This window comes from Electrophorus electricus, chromosome 25, assembly GCF_041902795.1.
Source record: "Electrophorus electricus isolate QZ-2024a chromosome 25, ASM4190279v1, whole genome shotgun sequence".
NCBI classification, from domain to species: Eukaryota; Metazoa; Chordata; class Actinopteri; order Gymnotiformes; family Gymnotidae; genus Electrophorus; species Electrophorus electricus.
Window position 1 is genome coordinate 5179936 of NC_137521.1, and position 21621 is coordinate 5201556.

The following is a 21621-nucleotide window of genomic DNA, read 5'->3' on the forward strand; positions in this document are numbered from 1 at the left end:
TGCTCAGAACAAATCACATCAACCCCTTTCGTTTTTTGAAAAATAAATACATTTTACATACTCGGCATGGGTACCAAAGCGCAGTTTAATGTAGAACAGTTTATTCCTGTATAATGGAATAGAAGTGCTTTTCCTGATCTTTAGTGAGATCGCTATAAACGTTAGGCTTTTATTACAAAAAAAGTACTTCCGTTAAGGTCATTACGATAGCTGGCTTCTCTCACGCGGTTGGGGAAATACTGCTACAGTTTATAGCTATAATCTAGCGTGTTAATACTGAGGCACATTTTAACACAATTTCTTCAAGTGGAATGTCTACAGCTGCTCGTAATGGAGAAGTAAGTTTCTATTTGTAAATATAGGCAATAACACGAATGTTTTGTGTGTAGAACTATAAGAGTAGCCAAGATGGCACGCAAAATGGCGCTTGTTTTTGCTAGAGCTGCGCAGCTAACCTAGCCAACGCTAGTGGGCTCGTTAAATGCGAGCGGTAGCGTTTCGCTCATAACGCTACAGCCGTGGACCATTAGAAAATGCTGGTATTGGTCAATCTGATTTCAGTTTTTAAGATTTATTTTATAATGTAAATTAGGGGCAAGATCTCATTTGCTACTAAAGCGCTGTGGCTACTTAGTTGAATACATGTCCAGCTAACTAGCTAAGCTAGCTCGCTGTTTAAATGGTTTGCGAGTCATTGACTTGAAGCCCCTATTAATTATTGTAGCACTAGTTACCTATTTACCGATTTTAATGTTTTGCTGTCTAACGCTAGCAAATTAGCTATATCGAATGCCTGGAAGCATGTACAAATAAGATAAGTAACGCTCGTTTAGATTACGCGCCCCCGTCGATAACTTTGAGTAAACAACCTCCATTTCATTAAAATAAGTAGCTACAATTGCGTTCAATTTACGCGAATTGCCTTTATTAATATCTAGACTGTACGGATTGTATAATAGATGGCTGGATGGGGAGTCTCGTTTGTATACGGACCCGATGAAATGGTATTTGCTAAGAGTTTCGTTTGTTTAAACGTTTGTCTGTCTTTCTGCATAGCGGAACGGGAGTTTACTACCAGGCAATGCCTGCCGTGGGACCTAATGGGAAAAATATTATGAAGCTGATTCCAGTTCAAAAAGTCAATGGGCAGTTTGTTCGCACACAGGTACACGGTGCAAAGAATGACACGCAAGCTAAGGTTTGTTCTCAGCTTGCTCACATATCTTGTGAGTCTTCAGCGCAGAATAAACTCCCTACACTTCAGGCCATAGGAGATGGACGTTATATTTTAAGAACACCATCAGTTAGTAACACACTTGTTAACTCTGGGGAAAGTCAACAGCAAGGAGCTAAGGATGTATTTAAAAAGCCTATCAAGCAAGTACAAGTCTCGCAATCCGCTCCAAAATCGGCAGCAAACGCATTGCAACCACCTCTTGGGAATGAAAATAATAATGTAGCTGTAATTAACAGTCCACAGCTGCCAGTGAATGTGAACTCATCCGTCTTCCCTGGACATTACCTTCAGATCCCTCCTAATGCTACAGTTAGAACTCTTCCTGCCTCTGCACTACCACAGTTCATTAAAAAGAGAATATGCAACTCAGCAAACGTTCCACCGAACCCCGTGAAGGGTTCACCAACAGTTATTTATGTTTCTCCAGTCAACTCACTGAAATTAGGATCCAATCAACAGCTACCCTGTCTCACAAAATCAAGTGAACTCTCCCAAACCTTGAGTTACAGTCCTACCACAAGCTCTGGGGAAAGTCAGAACACTTCTTCTGCATCCAACTCCAAGACTACCCAAGGAGACACCACACCGATGAAATGGGTGGTCCAAGAAGGTACAGGATGCACTGCACCATATCTCATTCCAGTAACCTCCCCCAGCGTGACCTCAGACATCTTAAAAGTTGTCAAGCAAATGGAAGCAGAGAGGTTGGCGAAGGCAGCAAAAGAACCCACATCTACGACCAGCCAGGAAAAAGTTCATCCGGGAAAGGACAATGCCCTTGTCATGTACAATGGAAAAGTTTACTTTGTGGCTAAGAAAGATTCCGAGATCTCCAAGGATGTGATCACGGGGGCGGGAAACAGGCCGAATAAGAGAAAATCTGCCCAGCCCTCTTGTACTACAGTAGGAACGAGTACATCAAATAAGGCTCAAAAGAAAGTCAGTAAACCAGCAAATGAAATAATTGATCTTTGTGGTGAAGACGAAGAGGGCTCCACATGCACAAGACCGGATAGAAGGCTTGGACTGAGTGAGGCGGAGGTTCAGAATGACGACGACTCCAATGTAATATTTGTGTCATACAGGCCACCGAAGTCGGAGCCTGAGGCCAGCCTTAAAATCCCAGAGGCAGCTCCTGAGACTCCACAGAGCAGCTGTGGCAAAGGTGTGAACAGCCCTGCTGGTGACACAGTGAATATGGCTGTAGACGTCCAGAAAAGCAGTACACTCGTCACTGGAGCAAACCTTAATCTGGAATGTCAGGATGTGCTCGAAAATGTTCAGCAAAGAGTGTCTGTGTCACCACAACCAAAGGTCATTTGCGGTCAAGGAACTGACGTCACTGATGGGGTATAGTAACCGTTGCGTATTCTTCATCAGCTAAAATACCCAAACTAAAATGGTCAGTTTTAGTTAATTATTTTTATTTTATTAGTTTATATAGGTAGTAACTCCTTTCTTTTTCTTTTTTTTAAAATATTGGAATTTGCCTCCAACTGAATGTCCCACCTGTGTTTTTTATTGTGCTGTTGCAGGACTCGGCTCGTCTGTGTACATTGGACACTGAAGCCGTCACTGAAGGAGTAAGCACAAGGAACACATTTCAATTCAGTTGTCAGAGAGCTGGAGAAGTGATTTGGTTACGTAGAGCAGTATGTCTCAACCCAGTCCTCAGGTCCCACTAGAAGTTCCACATTTTGCTCTGTTCTAGCTCCCAGCACATGGGCCAAGCCATTAACAACACTAAATGTCTGCACACCACGTTCTAGTTTAAAGCACAAATGTGGATCATTTTCAGGCTTTAGAACTGAACTGAGAGCCACTGATGTAAAACATAGTAGTTTGTTTTAAACACCCTCTGATCCTGCATTTTATTTTGCATGGTGATGTTAGCCAATTATCACGATGCCTGTAATATCTAGGAGATATTAAGTTTATGCTTATATTGCGCTTGTTTTTTCAGTCTTTAAAAAAGCCAGCCTCGGGCCAGATATTCCAGCGGAAGAGTGACTCTGAACTCAGACAGATTTTTGGGATTACTTCTGATGTAAGGATTTGTTTGCAAAGGACAAATCTGACTAGAGAGGCAGACCCACAAGGCCAGAGAAGGTCCATGAACAAACGCACACTGGAGGGCATCCGCAGATTCATTCACCAAGCACAGACCGAGACAAAAGCCAAACGTCTGGTTCAGACTCAGGTAAGAGAAATCCTCATGCTTAAGATGTAGTCTGTTAAACTGATAGAAAAAAAATCTATGTTCATAGTAAGGTTTTTAAGCTTTTTTTTTCCTGACTGTTGAGTAATAGTACTTTAGATAACCACATATACTTGGATAAATAGCAATAAATACAAATTCCTAGGTAAAATAGCAAATAAATAATGAAAGTGAATGCATTTGGCAAAACTATTTTTAAAAAGAGCCCTTGGGCTTTTAAACATTTTTTTAAAACATCTGATAAAATTAGTACTGAACTTTCATAACAACTTGGAGGCAAAAATAATGCCTAGCAGATGTCCCTTCCAGTTAAGCTGTAGATATGATCGACCTTTGCGTCTAAACTACAGTGCAATATTACAGTTTTAGGGAAGGTTATCTACTTGTTTGACATCTATACTTGTTTCAACTGTGACCAGCGATATGGCCATCTGCATTCTGTAGGGAAGTAATTTCAGTGTTATGAAGATTGAGTTTGCTTGTTATTGTTGTTGTTATTATTATTATTATTGCTTATTATTAACTGCATGTCTGCAGGTGTCCACCCCCAAATTGGCAGAAGGAAGTGGGCCAAAAAATGGCAAGAGACAGAAGTTGGAGCAGCATGGGTGCAGTTCTTCAGACAGTACCGCATTCGTTATCACACATTCCTCACCTCACCCCAGCAGTCCAGTAGATTATGAGGAGGACAAGCAGCTTGTGCCCTCTGCAAACGACGAGGTTTCGCAGACCTGTCAGCAGAAAGGAACTTGCTCCCGTGCTGGTGCTTGTGAAATAGCATATCAAACTACAGAGTCACTTGGTTCCTCTTCGTCCTCCTCCTCCTCCTCTTCAGCGACGAGTTATGTCAGCAGCGGGGCTCGTCCCCCTGTCTCGCGAAAGACCCCGGCCCGAGTAAGTAAGGGAAGCGGGAGAGTGTGCACGGCGTGTCCGTGTGGGACTAAGGTAGGGGCTGTGAGCGCCATTCCATCACCGAAGCCGGCTCCGCCTGCAGCGGTCGACCCGTCTACAGAGGCAGTTGTCGTGAGCGAATTGAGCGCAGATTGTCCTAGAGGTGAAAAAGTAGTGGAGAGTCCCATTTCAAGCTCTCAAGACAGTAGCGGTGTGTCAGATCAGGCTGGAGACGGAGTACACAGCAGCCAAGTGTACCTCGGCGCCGTGCTCTCTGACGGCACAGGCGCTTCACAAAATGCTACCAGCCGTGTCGAGGGTGCCAGCCAACCAGACTTGTCTTTAAAAGAAATGACGTGCAGCAGAACGTCTGGTGCTGTTACAGGCTGCGAGACCTTTGCGCAGGGCTCAGAACACCAGCTCAAAACTGCCCCACAGGAGACGTGCACACCGAAAAAGGGAGAGGAAACGGTGCCTTCCTCCTCAGCTGGACAAGCGAATGATGCGGGTGACGGTTTTTCTAATACGTTTTTGGCCTCTTTGTTGCTGGACCCTGAGGAAATAAAGCGACAAGAGCGAATCAGACGCCTCAAAAACATCCTGAGGGAGAAGGAGGCTGCCCTGCAGAAGCTGAGGCAGAACATGTGAGAGATATCCACACGCCACTGGATGTAATGTGGGTATCGGCCATCATTAGACTTGCCGTGGGAGGCCAGATGTTGAGGGAACACCCATTTGTTAAACATGAAATTGCTACTGGTGAAAAGCAGTTTGTCTTATGTACCCTTTTAATTAACTGATTAAATAGTGTGTACTTGCAAGGTGCTATTTTGCATCAGCTTTAAAACAAACAAACAAACAAAAAAGGTTCTGTATTTTAAATATATTTTGTCGTATTTAAAGCTATCGATGTTCTGTATGTTTAATTGTCATACAGTATGTTTTTTATTAGATTTAGATGCTTCACTTGGGAATTGGTATTCTTTAAAATTTTTATTGGCCAAAAGAAAGATTGTAAAGTATGACTGTAATTGTACCTTGAATTGACTTTCTGAATTGAGAACTGTCAAAGATATGTATAGTTTAAAATCGTCATTTACACGTTCATTTAATAAATGAGAAAATGTACCTTTCTGAAGGCATGTGTACACAGTGCAACAATTAATCATTTTTGCATGCCTGCACATATTGCAAACAAAAATTTCATTTTCACTTATGGATGACTTCGGATGGTCCTGCAATTTTTATTACGATGCGAATTAAAAATTGTTTAAACAGTTTACATGTTTTATGCTTGTGTTTTTCCCCTCTCTTCTAACCTATAGCTGACCCTCAGTGATGCATTTCTTCATCTCTGTCAGTAGATGACGTTATTACACTTTTAAATAATACATTTTTTACATACCAAATTCAAAAATGAGAAGTTGGAAAATAACTTGATATTCGAACTGCGGTTAAAGTATTATTATCGGTGTAAAAAAAAAAACTGAAAGAGCTGAAACATGGGTGCGGCATACCTGGCACCACTTGTATAGCAGCGCCCACCATTTAAAAGAACCTGATTTGTTTTGCCTGCGTTAACAGTGCTTAGGTTTTAGCCTGTCAAGACTTTGTATCGTTTCAATTTGGAGTGTAACGCCAACCTTTGGCGCCCTTTTCACTAAGGTTTGACCGCTTCTGCTCACTAATTATAGCCGCATGAGGCATATTATCTAGCAACGATACACGAAAAAGAAACTATAGGGATCATGGTATGATGCAGACCACAACTCTGCAAAGGGAGTGTGTGTCTATTGCGAGGGTTTGCCTAGTTAAACGCGGAAGTTTCCGCCCAGAAATCCGGTGATACCGAGGAGATGATGCTCTGCGCTGGCACGGCACACTTCTCCGCTGCGTTGGGAAAAAAGCGTCGGTAGCGCGGAATTGCGCCAGCTCGAACCCCTCCATGGCTACCCTGCCTGCTTCGGAGCGAAGGGCGTTCGCTCTGAAAATCAACAGGTAAACGCACCATTTCTGTGGTTTGAGCGGAGTCCGTGTGTGATTAACGTGCGACTGATTGGACTTTGAGACGCGAACTTCACGGAATGTCCTCTGGCTTTACGCAGCCTGTCGGGAGGGTAGATTCCCGAGCAGGCAGCTACACGTTCTGGATCTTAATATCAGTGGTGCAGGGACGCCAGCTCAAACCACAGAACTAGAAATATCCTTCAAGGATATTTAAAGGAAAGAATTTCCAGTTTTGCCACGAATGATGTTTCGGTGAGGTTCCTCGAAAAGGCAGCCTGAACTTTGCGACGTAGTGGACAAACTGCTCTTTTGGGTGATTTTAAGAGGTCTTAATCACAGCAAATTCGCCTCGTGTCGGCTATATCAATCCATACCCATAAAAGTGTATTTATTTTAGGAATTAGAACAGAAATGTACGATTCTGAAGTTTTCACCGAGGCCACAAGAAAAGGAAAATGTGATTTCTTTTTCTTTTGCTGAATAATTTAATTAGCATCCCAGTTTGCAGTTCAGCACACTGCAGTGCTGTTCGTTAGATCAATAGCACTGCCGAGGTAAACCTCTGCTCTGACTGTAAGGTCGGTCAGGAATAGCATCTCTTTGCTGTACATTTTTAGTCTAAGTGAGGTGGAAGTTGTTATTGTTCCAGCTCTCATACATAGCAGGTGGAGAGGAAGTGCATAAAACCATTGTGCTGGAATGAGGTTCAGTAATGCATTCTGAAGCCCCCATATGGTAAAGCGTCGTCACAACGTCTTCTCACGTTGAAATGCAATGGTTCATTTAAAAAAGTCACCTTCATTTGCTGAACTGATGAAAATAAAGCTCCAAACAGACAAATGTTATCCAATGATAAAATTCTTTAGTCTACAAAATTGTTGCGGATTGTAAACTAAGTTGTTAAAATTTTATTGCAAAGCGTAATGGAAAAGCCGAAGTCAGAAGGTTCTGTATTTGTTGATGACTTCAGCAGACCATGTGTGGCTCAGTGCATTCCCTTCACTTGCTACTGTTCTGTGCTGTAATCTGGTCAACAATCACTAATGTTACAACCTCTGTTATTGGCGCATATGTAAGTCCCTCTTATTAAAATCAGGAAATCTAAAATTGACATGCTTTTGACAGTGCCGGTAGGGACTGTTTACCATTTGTCTTCCACACTTCAAGATCAAGATGAGAGTTTCAAAAGCAACCCTGTAGGGTAGCAGTGGTACTTTTTATTTTTAACAAATTTTATGCTCCACATTTCACTTCCTCTTTAACGTGACTAAAAAGGAAACGGTTACTCACTAACGCTTAAGAAAGAAGACAGAAGTGCAGAATTCGCCGGATGGTTTTAACAGCGCCAGGATGGTAATGGTGTGCTACACTCATAGGCAATACTGCAGTATTTGTTGGACGTGCGTGCGTGCGTATCTGGTGCCAGGTGCCCAACTGTAACGCACTATAGGAGCCATGGGGAATGAGGCGTACCAGGTTACTAATGATGGTAAAAGTTGGATGGGTGTGGATGAGACCAGGCCACGATCTGTAAAAAGGTCACAGTGAGGTCAGAAGCCAGTGGCCAGTCAAAGCACCTTCTAAAGAATCCCGTTTAATGTGAACATCTAGCCGGCGTGCTGCCTTATGTCACCAGAGACTGCTTCTTGATGTGGCTGCACCTGCTCGCATCTGCACGGGGGCTCAGATGAGCAGCCGTCGGCGCGAGTCCGCCTCTTAGCATCCTCCTCTCTCTCTCTCTCCTTCCCCTCGCTTGGCATGACCTTCCATTCCTTTGCACGAAGGAGGTCCCCGCACATTTATTTATTTATCTTCCTCGACCTGCCGATGACCAGCTTTTCATACTGGGGTGCGCAGCAGAAAGACGGCGTTTGTTTGCTGGAAGTCCTCCTGCTCGCAGGCGGCCTGGTTTAAAGGGGAAATGTGCAGTTGCGCTTTGAAAGTGGGTCATCTCTCCCGGTCACGTTTCGCTGACATTGGCCCTTCAAGGAAAGCCTAACCCAAGGGAGTCATGAGCCTCCAGTGCTTTCTCGAGAGCGCTGTACGCCATGCTGAGCCGCGGGTCAGCCCGCTTCAGACCGGGCTTCGAGCATCACTGCGGGCTGTCGTCGTCTGATCATCGACGATGCATTGTTTTCTAGTGCGTGTGATATAACAAAGCAGAACCCAGTCATCAAGATTAGGGTTTTTCCTCATTCATGCAATTAATCCGGGTGTGTTCCTGTTTCTTTGTCATTCGACATGGTCTGATGACAGGTGGTGTTCTGCGCTCCTCTAAAGCAAACCACTTGTTGAAATTCATGTATATTTATGCGTTGAACATTTACTACATGACGTTTGAATAAACTTTTAGTGAAAAATGCATTCCAGGGAAGAAAACAAACGTAAGCCTCGTCTCCCTCCACCCCCTCAAACAGCTCACTGATGATGAGGGAGGAGTCCTCTTTTTCTCCAGTACATACGCCCAAAATATACGTTCGACCTTTTTTTCGCTCATTTTCCCCCAGGTAGTTGAACCATAGCTGTGTCTCCTTGCTGTGTTGAGAGGGACCTCTTGTGTCCTTGGGAGTCAGCACAGAGATGCTTGCCTCTGTATTCTCTAATTGCGTCGTTCTGGTCCGAAGGGCACTTACGGCCATGTACTAAAATAGCAGGACTCAGGTTCTTGTTGTGAATGAATAAATAAGTAACTAATGTCTAAGAATGATGTGTAGTCTTTTGACTTTAACCTGCTAAGGTTGCAAATATATTTCCATTTTCTTAAAACATGAACTAAAATACTGAGTAAAAATACAGATAATCTGCTACGTATGTTATTTTATTTTCATGCAGTGATACAAAGTCATAATAAATATTATTTGAAATAGAATTACACTGAACTAAATATGAAGTGGCCTGTGCGGATCAAAAACCCATGAATGTTGATCTATGTTGGTTAACTTGCTAAGTTAACCTCAGCTGTATCTTGTCTATAGGTGCAGTGAGAAACTTGTCCTTCTTTGGCTTTAACCTTTACCAGTTATGCAGGTGGCCTTCGTTAAGACTGGTGTTCCCGTTAACTTCTTTTATCTGGTTATTCCGATCCAAATGTCTTTTGTAGCAACAAATTGAACAGTCATTGTCTGAATGAAACCAAAGTGACCAGTGTGCTCTTGAACTGAATGCTGAATTCAAATGACTGCCTATATGATGTAATTGACCTCTTGCGTGTACATTAACCTCAAATCCTCTCTACATTTGGTTTAACAACACTTTTTCAGAAACCACAAACCACATTCTTTTAATTTTTTTTATTGCCTTCATTATTTAGGATTTTCAAGGGAACTGACAAGCATGCCTGTCATTGGTTTCCATTCCTACTTTGAAATTATTTTACTAACTAGACACATTCCCTCATTTTTTTTCGTCCTTGCATTAAATCTCATGCATAACAGTGCCGTGTGTGTAATACTGTATCTGACCATTAGTCAAACCATCTGAGTGAGCCGACGCGGTCGTTGGATGTAGATGAAGATGAGGTGCATCACAGCATGGCAGTGTTTGCTCTCCTGTAAGACTTTGCCTTCTGTGGAGAATTTGCCCATCACTCAACCTTTGGCGGCAGTCTGAAGAGTGCCACTGGGATAACGGCGACGACCACGTGTGCTTTTCAGGGTGTCAGCTTTGTTTACCGATCCGATTTAAACATCAGTTTGGATTCAGATACATAACCAGTGCAAAATGAACAGAAGTCTTAAGAATATAGTTACGGTTCTGATTATTAGTGAGATTTCCGTTCTTCTGCCTTGCCCAGGACCGTGGGAGTGCTGTCACAGGATCTCATAGCAAAAAGCCCCAGACATTGATTCGGTTTGCCGCAGGAGAGCCATCAGCTACAGTGATGGTGCATTTAAACCCCAGTGAGCCTTAGCCCCAACATACACAGGCATTTATCCCTGGGGATGTCACACCAAAAGCGATTAGAGACTCCACATTCCCAGGGCTAAACAATGGAAGTAAATGGAAGCAGTGAATGAGGCTGGGGGACCCTTTTTTTTCAGGACGGTCTGCACAATAGCACAGTGTTGGGCTGCAAAACTCCAGCCTGTCGGGGACAAATGGGCCGACCATCCACTAAAAGGGACACGTTGTGACTGGAGTGTTTGGCAGGGAGACAGAGAGAATATGAATGAAGTGGATGGGGAAAAGGGCCGCTTACAGTGGAGAGATCACATCACTGAGATGATGATGATGATGATGATGATAAAAACAAAGCCTGAGCGGTTTTCCAGCCCCCCCCCCCCCCCCCCCCCCCAATCCTTCCTAAGGCCCTGGAAATGTTTTCACATTGCCCAATTGATTTCATGCTTCATTTAAGAAGAACGTTTTTTGATGCCAGTTACTCCTGCTGGTTTGAAAATTGTCTCTTTTATTGCTGTGTTTGTATACACAAGCATGCACACAGAGCAAGAAATATTCAATGTGTGGTCGAACAAACATCCTTTTATTATACCTTGCAAGTTAATTTGCATAAACAAGTGGATTCTGGGATATGGTGTCTGCTGCCTGGTATGCGGAGAAAGGAGCAAGCGGCTCTTTTACTTTTTCTGTGGGTGTATATATTTTACACACTTTGTGTCAGAGCTTTAATAAAGTGGTGGTTCTCTCTCTCAGGCGCGCACACACACAGACACACCCTCAAACACCTGGCATCTGCAACAGCCCTCCTTCTGCAGAGCCAGACTAAATTGTTACATCTCTCTTCTCTGCATTGGTCTCAACCATCCTCCCTGTCTGTCTGTCTGCCTCTCAAAGGCACTCATCCGCCGAGATCCGGAGGCACTTCAGTGGCCTGACCCAAGCTGTCCCACAATACCGCCACAGCATGTCCGGATCCATCAATTTCAATGTGGTGAGTATTGGCTTGTGTCCACTGTCCTCCTGACCCTATGTCCAAATCATTGCATGCTTTTGCTTGGATTCAAACCTGCGGATGTCACTTCGTCACGCAGTTGGTTTCTAGAGTAATTGCATTGAGTGGTGTACGTGCATCCATGTTTGAATATTTCTGTGTGTATTCGTGAAAAGAGTTAGACACAGAGAAAGAATCTACTTTGCGTGTGCGCGTGTACTTGCGTATGTCAGGTTAATGTCTAACTTGCTTTTAATCCTGCTATCTGAAAATGGGTCAGGGCTCAACCTACCAGAGTACTCAAGCTGTCAGTTACTTTACAGCTTACACACACACAAACAAACCTTTCATATCGCCAGACTTGGGATGGCATGGGGGTTTTAAATACATAATCCGTAGTCGGATATCTTCCACTTACACACGATGCAGAGCTCACTCACTGAATGGTAGAATACATGTGCCCATTATCATCGAATTTCTGAGTTACTGACGATCAAAAACGCCACGTGCCTTACGTGATGCAGTGATGTCATCATGGCCAGTACTGTATGCTCTGGAGAGCTGTATATAATGTGTGTACCTAAATAGCCTGTCACTAGGCATACATCAAAAATAAAGCCCAGGTTTTAATTGCTGAATGTGGCGAGGGGATTGACTCTACAGCTATTGCACTGCAGACTGACCGAGCTGCAGTTTCTAGTCGTGACGAGTGGTGGCCACTGGAGGTGTCTGCGCCCCTCTGGATCCTCAGCCTCTGCCCTTTCACCAGAACTAACGAAGGAAGTGGTGATGACATCACATCCTCCTGTCAGAAGTTTAACCGTGTGGCAGGCTGCTCTGCGGCTCAGACTTGCAGAGGAAGAGTTGTGCAGAAACCAGCAGCCAGGGTTTTCTGTTTCCGGGCAACGCCATTTTGTCACTTTGCATCCACAGAAGCGCTGGGTGAGTTTCTAGAGCTGTTCTAGAGCTGTACCTGATCTGTTTGCTCTGAAGGGCTTGTTGGAGCTTGGCGTGGGTAGGAGCAAAGCTGTTTCTCTGTAGTCATATGCAAAATGTCCACTGCTTTCTGGTAACGAGTGGAAATAGGGTCGCTTCTGCAGCACTTAACTGCGGTTTCGGCGTGGCCGACTTAGTCGAGGCCCTGCGCAGCATGTCAAGGCCCTGTTTGGGGAGATGTGGCAGTGTTTCTAATGCCAATGGAGAATGTTCCACTTTTTGCTCAGCTGCACTCTCTCTAAATGTGTCGTTTGTAGTTTGTTTTGGTGGAGGTATAGTTCAGGAAGAATCATACTGATCTACACCTGCTCCAATTCCTCTTTAGGCTGGCTGACCATCCACTGACCAACACGCACCATTTAACCTGTATCAACTGGATGGGGTATATATTTATGTCTCGTGATGGCACATGTTCATTTTTTTTGTTAAACACACAAGTGTACACGTAACATTTGTGAATTTAGAAACCTTGTAAAAGCATGTTGCGTTCATGGATAGTAGTTCATTTACAAAGTACATCTTTGTAGATATGTGTGAACTGAACAGACAGATCTACAGTACAACACACTGTCTAGTGCACACACTGAGACCTGCCTCTTCATGTTCCAAGATTGGGGGGGGGGGGGTGAAGGAACGTTTGACACTTTTGCAACCTCCCATGTAGAGACTTATTGTTGGGGTCTATTTTGAGCAGGGCTTTGTGCTATATCTTGTGCTTTTTCAAGTGTGCAGATGCAAACTACTCTATCTCTGTCACACATTGTTACACCAGTATGATCTTGTCTGCGGGCCCACGTCTTTTGTGTAAGATTACAAAAATTGTTGGCGTGGAAGTTGCGCAAGAGATATGGCTGTTTCCCCACTTCAGGCATGACCATCGTCATGTAGCCCACAAGTGTCCCCCTAGATATTTTTCATATCTTTTAAAAATCATATAGTCAACTGTCTCCGCTGCACGCATTGTTGGATCCTTTTACAACAGGTTAGACAGGTAAATGGGACTGATCCCGTGTCCTGATGCGCATTCCAGTGATTTTAACACAATGAAGCAGAATGCGGCACTTCTCCCTTTTTAAACAGCTCTTCCTCTGCATGGCTGCCTTTTGTGCACGGACCTGCGAGGTCCCGAGACGCAGCTAAGCCGCTCGTCGACACGCCCGGATCTGCCCGCGCGCGGTCGTGACGGAACATGCCCGCCCATGGTGCCGCGTGGCTGCTGGTTCCCGCCGAAGGTCACGCATGCCTCTCAGCCTCGCTGTTTCACCAGCTGCTGTTGGCAGTGAAGAGCTGCTCGTCGTGTGCCCCGCCCCCTTAACCCCCTCGAGGTTTTGGACTTTCCGTGTCTACTGCTTTTTTGTTTGCTTGTTTGTCTTTTGGGGGTTTTTTGTATTGTGTTTTGCATTTCCCGTTTGATTGATACTAATGCATGCTCAGACAGAACCAAGTTCTCTTACACTCCGACATAATCGCAGTCGGGGGAAGCAAACTACAATTTGCAGATTCGTGACCTTCCTTGACGTCTAGTATCAGTCTGCTCCTGGCTGGCTGTGCTAGCGTGGGCCCTCCTCTGTTTTTCTCCCAGGACACACAAGTTTTGGCTGTTGGCTTCAGTGGAATGTAACCCGTGAACAGCGGTCATTGTCTTTGCTACAATAGTCATGCTGACTCTCAGATATGCAGGAGAGTTGTACTGTATCTGTTTGAATCATGAACAGTGATTATTGCTTTTATATATAAAATGGTATATATTTAATACGTTGACTTCTGGAGGTCGGCTATATCTGATCTGTAATCTGTCCGTTTGGATACTAATAATAACCACTTGCAGTTGTCTTCATCTGTAATTCATACACTAATTGATAAATATATAATTTGGTGTTGTAATTGTCCGATGGTGGTTTTGTAAGAGTTTGAATAACAGCGATTGTGGCCTTGATCCACACATGTACATTATGCTCGTAATAGCCTACTACATAATATTAACATACTGATTGGCAACCAAATCAGTATGCCTTATGTAGTATGCAACCAAAACAAATTTTTCCAGTACGCAAAAGATACCCAGATGATGTACTACTCTGGCCAAATATTCCAGTACATGACCAGTGATGTACTAAATCCCATCGTGCAACGGCTGGAAAATCTTTCGTAAGTGGGCGGAACCTTCATATGTTTGTGACCGTGCAGTATTGTTTGCATTTGTTGCATACCAGAAACTACACTGCATACTACTGTGGGGACCAGTATGTAGTATACAGTATGTACTGAGTGCAGCATACAGTCAGCCCTTCAAACATATGCTGTGGCTTTTTCATGCGTGGTAACTGTGACTGTCTTGTCTTCAGCCTCAGTCCTATGACGCGGTGGAGCCGCTGGACGTGGAGGAATTCCTGATGATGCATCTGCGCAGTGGTGATGCCGAGCTCATGCAGGAGCTCGGCGACTTCCCAGATGACGAGCCAGACGTGGAGCTGGTGGACAGGGAATGCCGAACCGTTCGCCACTCTGTCCCCTTGGAGGGGTGAGTCCTCGCATGCAGCAGCGCGGTCGCCGAGCCGCTTCCAACGGCAGTGCGAGAGTCATGAATGAAAACAAAAGCATACTTTGTAATGCGCGTAGCTTTTACTGGAAGAACCAGTTATGTAAACAATGCAGGTGTCTTAATTTATTTATTGTTGCACCCCAAACTCCTCAAACTGCCACAGAATTAAACGTTGAATGAAGTGTTAAAGTGTGTGTGTGTGTGTGTGTGTGTGTGTGTGTGTGTGTGCACAGAGTTGAACTGGATCCCCATGTGAGGGACTGTGTACAGAGTTATACTCAGCCTTGGCTAATTGTGAGCAGAAGGTGAGCACTTTCTTCATACTCCCTCCCCTTTAAGAAAACTACCGTAGCTCATTCGCTGTTGCCCGGCTTGACGGACGCCTACTCCGATGAACGTGGCCGTAACTGTGTCTAGGTGCCAAGGGGACGGCCTGAGCGCGTACGCAGAGAGAACGGGCTTTCACAAACTACTGCTGAAGCAGACCTTCGAGTCCGACATCCAGCCCCAGAGGCCTGAGGAACCGGTAAGCGCACCCGTTCCTTGCAGACGCCAATACGGATTTAGGCCTGCTGCGTCTGCAAGGCGACCACGAACGTGCACTTGGCCCTGATAAATAAAGAATTCAGCAAAGAGAAGCGCTGCAGGCAGAAGAAAAGACCGGAGAGTGAAGAGGCGGACCGAAAGGGACCCCCCCCCCCCCCCCCGATATCTTGGCTCTGTGCCACCCTCTGGTTTCCCCAGGCCAAGGACAAAAGGAATGAGCAGTCAGTCATTCAGTTGCTGTCTCCTGGTAGATCTGATCCGGCCCTAGCTTGCCAAGTCTAAATGACTCAAACCAAAGAGGTTTGTTTAGAAGGCTGGATTTTTCCTGAGCCTGGTTTCGGAGTCTGCGGGAACACCAGGCCCGTGGAGCATCTTAAGAGACCCTGAAGGGCCTTTACGTCTACTCTGGGCTTTATTAGCAAGCTAGTCGGGTAGCAACAGGCCTGGCTGGCACCTCAAGTCTGGGCTGAACCAGTTGAGTGCGGAAGTTTGTCAGATGGTCCTGTAGCACTGAAACCTCGATACTATCGGTATGGTTGTCATGACCTCGCAGAAGCAGGAAGGCACCATGGTCCGTTTGGAGAACGCACCTCCTGATGGTTGCAACAGGCTTTTTCTGGGAGGAATTTTGGTTTTATTGTATTAACTGGCCCAAACATATTTTCGCTTGTTGTAAAGCTGTAAGACGAGGCTCTGTTTTCGTCCCTGCCCCTCAGGTGAAGTCCCCGTCCCTGACGGTGCTGTGTGATGACGAGGGCGCCCGGAACACCCTCTCCTCCTCGGACTTCGATCTGCGGGCGCTGCAGCCGGACCCTCGCCTGGACTGCCTCCTTCGCTTCAGCAGCCCCGAGGAACTCGACCGCTTCAACCTGGAAAGCAGACACGCAAACCGCCAACCCGAGCTCTTCGCCCTCTACCCGCCCTCGGACGAGGTGAGCGCCGAGCCGCCACCGTCCCTCTGGGTCGGAGCACAGGGAGCGCTGACGTGGAGTTTTCACATATGGAAAGAGCGCAGCAGTCAGTCGTCTAAGGTTCGAACTGGACTGAGATGATTCTTTCCATCTCCAGGAGGACGCAGTGGAGATCCGTCCGATCCCAGACTGTCCGAAGGAGCACATGGGCCACAGGATACTAGTGCGATGTCTCAGCATCAAGTAATCCCCCGATTCTCCATAATTGGAGCTTCTGACTCCAAGCATTCAAACTGAGCTAATACCTCAAATCACAGGGTTAAGGAGGATAAGGTTTTGGACGCTCTGTTGGAATTTCTTCACCGGTGTTTGGGGTTACTCCTCTGCCACATGTATTATTTTAATATATATTTGGTTATATATATTAAATTTTGCAGAAATATAGTACAGAAAGAATTTCTAAAAATCAGGGCAATATTATACATTATATCACCACCTACTTGAAGCATTTATACAGTGTTCTTTACATTTATGGGCAACTGGACACTAGTGCATCTGCATGCCACTCGGGTGTTTTAAGTTTGTTACTGTACCTCCATCCTTTTGTGTTCCTCAGGTTTGAGATTGAGATCGAGCCGATATTCGCCACCATGGCCCTGTACGACCTGAAGGAGAAGAAGAAGGTCAGTTGCTGTTTGACATCGAGCGACCGGCGAAGCTTGCGCGGGCGTTGGCGGGGTGGCGGCTGTGCTGTTCTCTATATGAGTCATCCAGCATGGATTAGCTCGCCCCGGTCTCGGCGGTTTGCGCATGGGACCAGCTGTGGAGCGGCGCGAGAGCCAGATGCTCTCATTAGCCGCTCTGCCATTGAGGGCGCAGTACTGAGACGGCGGCAGATTGGTGGGAGAATGCAGTTTCCTTTAAAGGGCTGTAAGCTTGATTCTATGCGAGCTACGAGCACAACACTGAAGCTTCTTGACTCCAATTTCATAAATTGCGTTATTTGATTTGCGGCGATCGGTCGATTGCTGCATTTGGAAATGACTCTGCTGGCACATGTGGACTAGCGAGTCCTCTTCCCAAGTGCTTCGCACCAGTCCGCATCAAATATATTAGCAGCAGATGTCATATTAGACCGATATTTTCTAAAGCACTACGTTAACCCCCCTGAGCCTTGACTGAAGAAGGTTAATATGCAGTTTTGACCAGAATGCGGAGCATGAGGTCACTCTGGACATTCCGTGGTCCCTGCACTCGAGGACACTGGTGACAGAGCTGGGGGATGGAGCCTGATTTATACTGCATGCAGAGGCCCCGAGGCGAACTTGCGGGCAGTAGCCTCATTTAACATTCCCATGATGCTCAAACAGCACTTGAGCAATGGCGGTGATGATTTATACACATGGAAGTGTATACTGATTTAAGAGTTCACATCTTGAGTTGAGAGCGTCGAAGCAGGGGTGACTGGCAACAAATACAGAGGAATGTATATATGATCACTCAAAGAAATGAATCCAGAAACAATCAAAGACCCACGTGAGATGCCCTTTGGCTCTGCATTCTGAATCTAGTGTGTAGTTTACATAACACAGTTGATTGCAAGTAATGCAAAGGTGGAACTACTGCGGGTTACTGTGCAGGTCTCATGTTTGGTTCATGGGTATTTCATGAGGGTAAGTGAGTTTAAAAGCCCCCTGAGACAAGTCAGCACTTCAGCACCAGGACTGGGAGCCTTCTCAGGGTACGAACCTATAAGCCTGCCGTTCTCGCGTGCACAGCTGTAGCAGGCCACTGCGATCCAACAGCACTGTGTTATGTGGTCGAGAGACCACAGATTGCAGAGTAGGGAAATATTAATGGGATAACATTTTGTCAGATTTCGGAGAACTTCCACTGTGATCTGAACTCGGACCAAATGAAGAGCTTCCTGCGTGGCCACACCCCTCACACAGACAGCTCCACAACAGCAAGAGCTGCCATCTTCTCCATCTCCTACCCCTCTCCAGACATCTACCTGGTCATTAAGGTAACCATGCACATTTGCCCTCACTGGCCCTGGGGAAGATATGGCCCCGTGGCTGCATAACTGCTCTGTGCTGGGAGTGCCACATAACTGCAGCGCAGACGTTGGTGTGATGGGTATAATGCCGAGAAGGAGGGTGGTGACGATTTTGTGTGTGTGTGTGTGTGTGTGTGTGTGTGTGTGTGTGTGTGTGTGTGTGTGTGTGTGTGTGTGTGTGTGTGTGTCAGATCGAAAAAGTCCTGCAGCAGGGAGACATCAGCGAGTGCGCTGAGCCCTACATGACCATGAAGGAGAGCGACACAACGAAGGTGCAGACTGCCGTGAAGGCCATGGCCCACTGTGCCCTCCTGCACGCCTCCTCTCTCCACTCCTCAGCTCCTCTCACCCCCTGCGCTCCTCTCCCTTAGAACAAGGAGAAGCTGGAGAAGCTGAGGAGTCAGGCGGAGAGCTCCTGCCAGCGGCTGGGCCAGTACAGGATGCCGTTCGCCTTCGCCACCATTAACATCATGAGCGCCATCAGCACAGTCACGCTGGACCGAGACACCACCGACTCGGACAGCGTTAACGGTAACGGACCCAAAGCCCGGGAAGGCCGCCTAGACCACAGTTTACACGCGTCGGTGTGTAAAAGTATTTCTAGGTGGTGTCATCCATACCGAGGTAGGAGCTGACCTCGTTATTCTGCAGCGTTGTAAAATCGTCCGGCCTGTCTGTGTTTTGAAGTATTAAACACAGTATATCGGGTTATACGCCGTATGCCAGGTTAGTGAGTTGCTTTATTTACTTCCAGGGTATGGATGTGTGTGTTCTGTGTGCTTTGAGCCAGGCAGGACCAATACGGACAAGAAGGCTTACCTCCCTAGACGCAATTCGGAGAGGTTCAGCATTCTGGAGGACCAATACAACCTGTCCAGTTTCAAACCTGGCATCATAACCATCACCAACTTCTTCAAACAGGTCAGACCCCTGGCCAGCTGTCTGGGACGGCGGGTTGAGTCTGGCGCCGGTCTGTGGTTGGCCCGGTGCCGGCGGTCCCTGGGGTCCATTGCATTTTATGGCAGATGTCAAGGGCCATAAAGACCTCACGAAATCCTTTAGGAAAAACAGGAATATTTTGCAAAGCATTTTCCACATCACCTTGAGACAACCTTGGGGCACATTATTCACATTGGGCAGATGCCACAGAGTACCCATGATGGCGCAACTGATCAGGTCTTTGTCATTTTACATTTTGTATGTCTTAGTTCTCCTAAATCACAGAGAAGGTTCATTTAACATCTCCATTATTACAGTGCAGAAGAGAGATTTTGTGTATTGTGTCTTGTTCTGAGAGGAACGGTGAACGTGTGCGTGTGAGGCCCGTTTGTGTATTGGTGTTCTGAGAGCAGGCTGCCCATTCTGTGGCTCTTTGCAGGAAGGTGAACGACTCAGTGATGAGGACTTATTTAAAGTTCTCGCTGACCTTAAGCGGACGTCCAATATCCAGCGGAGGGTCAAGACCATATCAGGTGACTTCCACCTCCAGTCAGTCCATCCTCTGGATCCTCCCCAACACAACACGGCTCTAGCTTTCTGCTAAAATGACCAATCGAATGGAGTTGTTCCTGAAGGTGGCACTCATGTTGCTCTTTGCTTCTGGCTATTTTGCCTCGTGGCAGGCTCTGTCAAGCTGGACGTGACGCCAGCTCCGGACACGGTGGCTGCGTGTCTGTCCCCTGAGATCATCCCCATAAAGCCCGTGCCGGAGAAAATCGTACGGCCCATCAAAGAGGTGCTGGAGTTCCCTTCGAGTGACGTCTACGTCCCTCACTGCATATACCGGTCAGTTCCCATATAATCCCTGTCCCGCTGTATGGCCCTGCCTTTAAAGGCTGTGCTGTGCCTCTGGAGCAAAACTAAACTCTGTCTGCACTGCTAGATTCCAGTGTTGATAGAAGCATCCCTGTGATGCCAGTAACCTTGGTTTAAACTCTGATATAATACCCAAAGGAAAATTGTCAGGTCCTCTTAATTTCATGGGTGTAGTCCCTGGATCTGGACTAAATGGCCAGATAAACAAAAAGATATCCTTTTCCACAGCAAAATATAATCCACAAATGCTATGACAAAAAACCGATGTCTGTAGTGTTGAATTATGGGTGTGTGACACCATCTAGTGTTGAAAGGTTCCGGTGCAGGGGTGGTCGGCTTTGTTCTGCGTGCCTTCCGTGAGCGAGTCACATGACGCAGATGCCGCTTTGGGCTAATGCATGCACTGCCATGTCCACTGTCGCCCCCTGTGTGTTCAGGAACCTGCTGTACGTTTATCCCCAGAGGCTGAATATCGGCAGTCGCCTGGCGTCCGCCAGGAACATTACTGTGAAAATACAGTTCATGAACGGCGAGGAGGCCAGCAGTGCCTTGCCCGTGAGCTCATTACACACGTGCGCACACACTCACACGCCTCACGTGAGCTTGTCCTCATACAAAACGTGCCCTGTGCAGTTGTACCAACAGCCCATAGAGGCACGCATATCCACATATAAGAGACTGTGTATATCCGCTTGAATTCTGCCTAACTGGGAATAAATGGTTGGGAGAAGCCAGTCCTAATTTTTCATGCATTTGTTTCTCCTTCGAGGTTATATTTGGGAAATCGAATGGTCCAGAGTTTGTATCGGAGACCTACACCCCAGTCACGTACCACAACAAGTAAGGCTGCTCCCCAACACCTGCTCCGCTGATCTCCCCTGCTGCGGCGCCCTGGTTTACACAGCCTGCCGCATGTCCGCAGGTCCCCGGACTTCTACGAGGAGGTGAAGATCCGGCTTCCCGCTCGGCTCACCGAGCGCCACCACCTTCTCTTCACGTTCATCCACGTCAGCTGCCAGGCCAGGCAGAGCCAGAGTGCCAGCCCCGAGACGCTCATCGGCTACTCGGTGCGTCTCGTGGCCCGCCTCGTCCGTTTCCACCCGCTGCCCGTGTGCCTCGCGGTGTGAGTGAGGGTTGTGTTGTGTCTCGCCTGCAGTGGCTTCCCATCCTGAGCAACGAGAGGCTACAGGTGGGACAGTGCTGCCTTCCTATAGTCCAGGACCGTCTCCCGCTCAACTACTCCCTGCACTCCCCGGAGGTAATGGTGCCTGTTCGTGTGGGGACCCCCCCACCCCTCGGAACACGTGAGGATGGTCTGAACATGTCTCCTCTCTCTCCCTGCGCAGAAACTCCCACCCCAGGTGCCGCCCGTCAAGTGGATGGAGAGTCACAAGGGGCTGTTTAGTCTGGAACTTCAGGCTGTGTCTTCAGTCCATACGCAGGTACGTCTCACACACACACAAACAAACATTCATAACTTTGTTTTTATAATCAAAAAGAAATGGTTG

The 21621-nt window shown here is 46.5% G+C and overlaps 2 protein-coding genes across 9 annotated transcripts in view; both read left to right on the top strand.

Annotated features, from left to right (window-relative positions):
• The first annotated feature begins 185 nt into the window (after positions 1–185).
• On the top strand, positions 186–5626 carry lrif1 (ligand dependent nuclear receptor interacting factor 1). The gene is made up of 5 exons (XM_027029689.3): positions 186–338; positions 1057–2587; positions 2773–2820; positions 3201–3437; positions 3993–5626. The coding sequence occupies exons 1-5, from the start codon at positions 331–333 to the stop codon at positions 4992–4994; spliced, it is 2826 nt and encodes a 941-aa protein (XP_026885490.2). The 5' UTR covers positions 186–330; the 3' UTR covers positions 4995–5626.
• A 549-nt stretch (positions 5627–6175) lies between these two features.
• dock8 (dedicator of cytokinesis 8) overlaps positions 6176–21621 on the top strand; it is a 30833-nt gene continuing 15387 nt past the window's right edge. For 2 of the 8 annotated variants that reach the window (XM_081707425.1, XM_081707427.1), the window contains exons 1-18: positions 12036–12186; positions 14586–14761; positions 15016–15087; positions 15200–15308; positions 16045–16260; positions 16397–16482; positions 16856–16922; positions 18116–18265; positions 18490–18570; positions 18670–18922; positions 19089–19219; positions 19677–19770; positions 19921–20083; positions 20551–20668; positions 20883–20953; positions 21036–21180; positions 21270–21371; positions 21460–21555. In XM_081707425.1, coding sequence (XP_081563551.1) covers positions 14634–14761; positions 15016–15087; positions 15200–15308; positions 16045–16260; positions 16397–16482; positions 16856–16922; positions 18116–18265; positions 18490–18570; positions 18670–18922; positions 19089–19219; positions 19677–19770; positions 19921–20083; positions 20551–20668; positions 20883–20953; positions 21036–21180; positions 21270–21371; positions 21460–21555 — 2082 coding nt within the window. In that variant the 5' untranslated portion in view covers positions 12036–12186; positions 14586–14633. Of the gene's footprint in view, positions 6345–11147; positions 11245–12035; positions 12187–12585; positions 12623–14365; positions 14389–14585; positions 14762–15015; positions 15088–15121; positions 15309–16044; positions 16261–16396; positions 16483–16855; positions 16923–18115; positions 18266–18489; positions 18571–18669; positions 18923–19088; positions 19220–19676; positions 19771–19920; positions 20084–20550; positions 20669–20882; positions 20954–21035; positions 21181–21269; positions 21372–21459; positions 21556–21621 lie in introns of those variants that run through there. The other 6 variants (XM_081707426.1, XM_035521882.2, XM_035521885.2 and 3 more) reach the window with 6 other exon arrangements.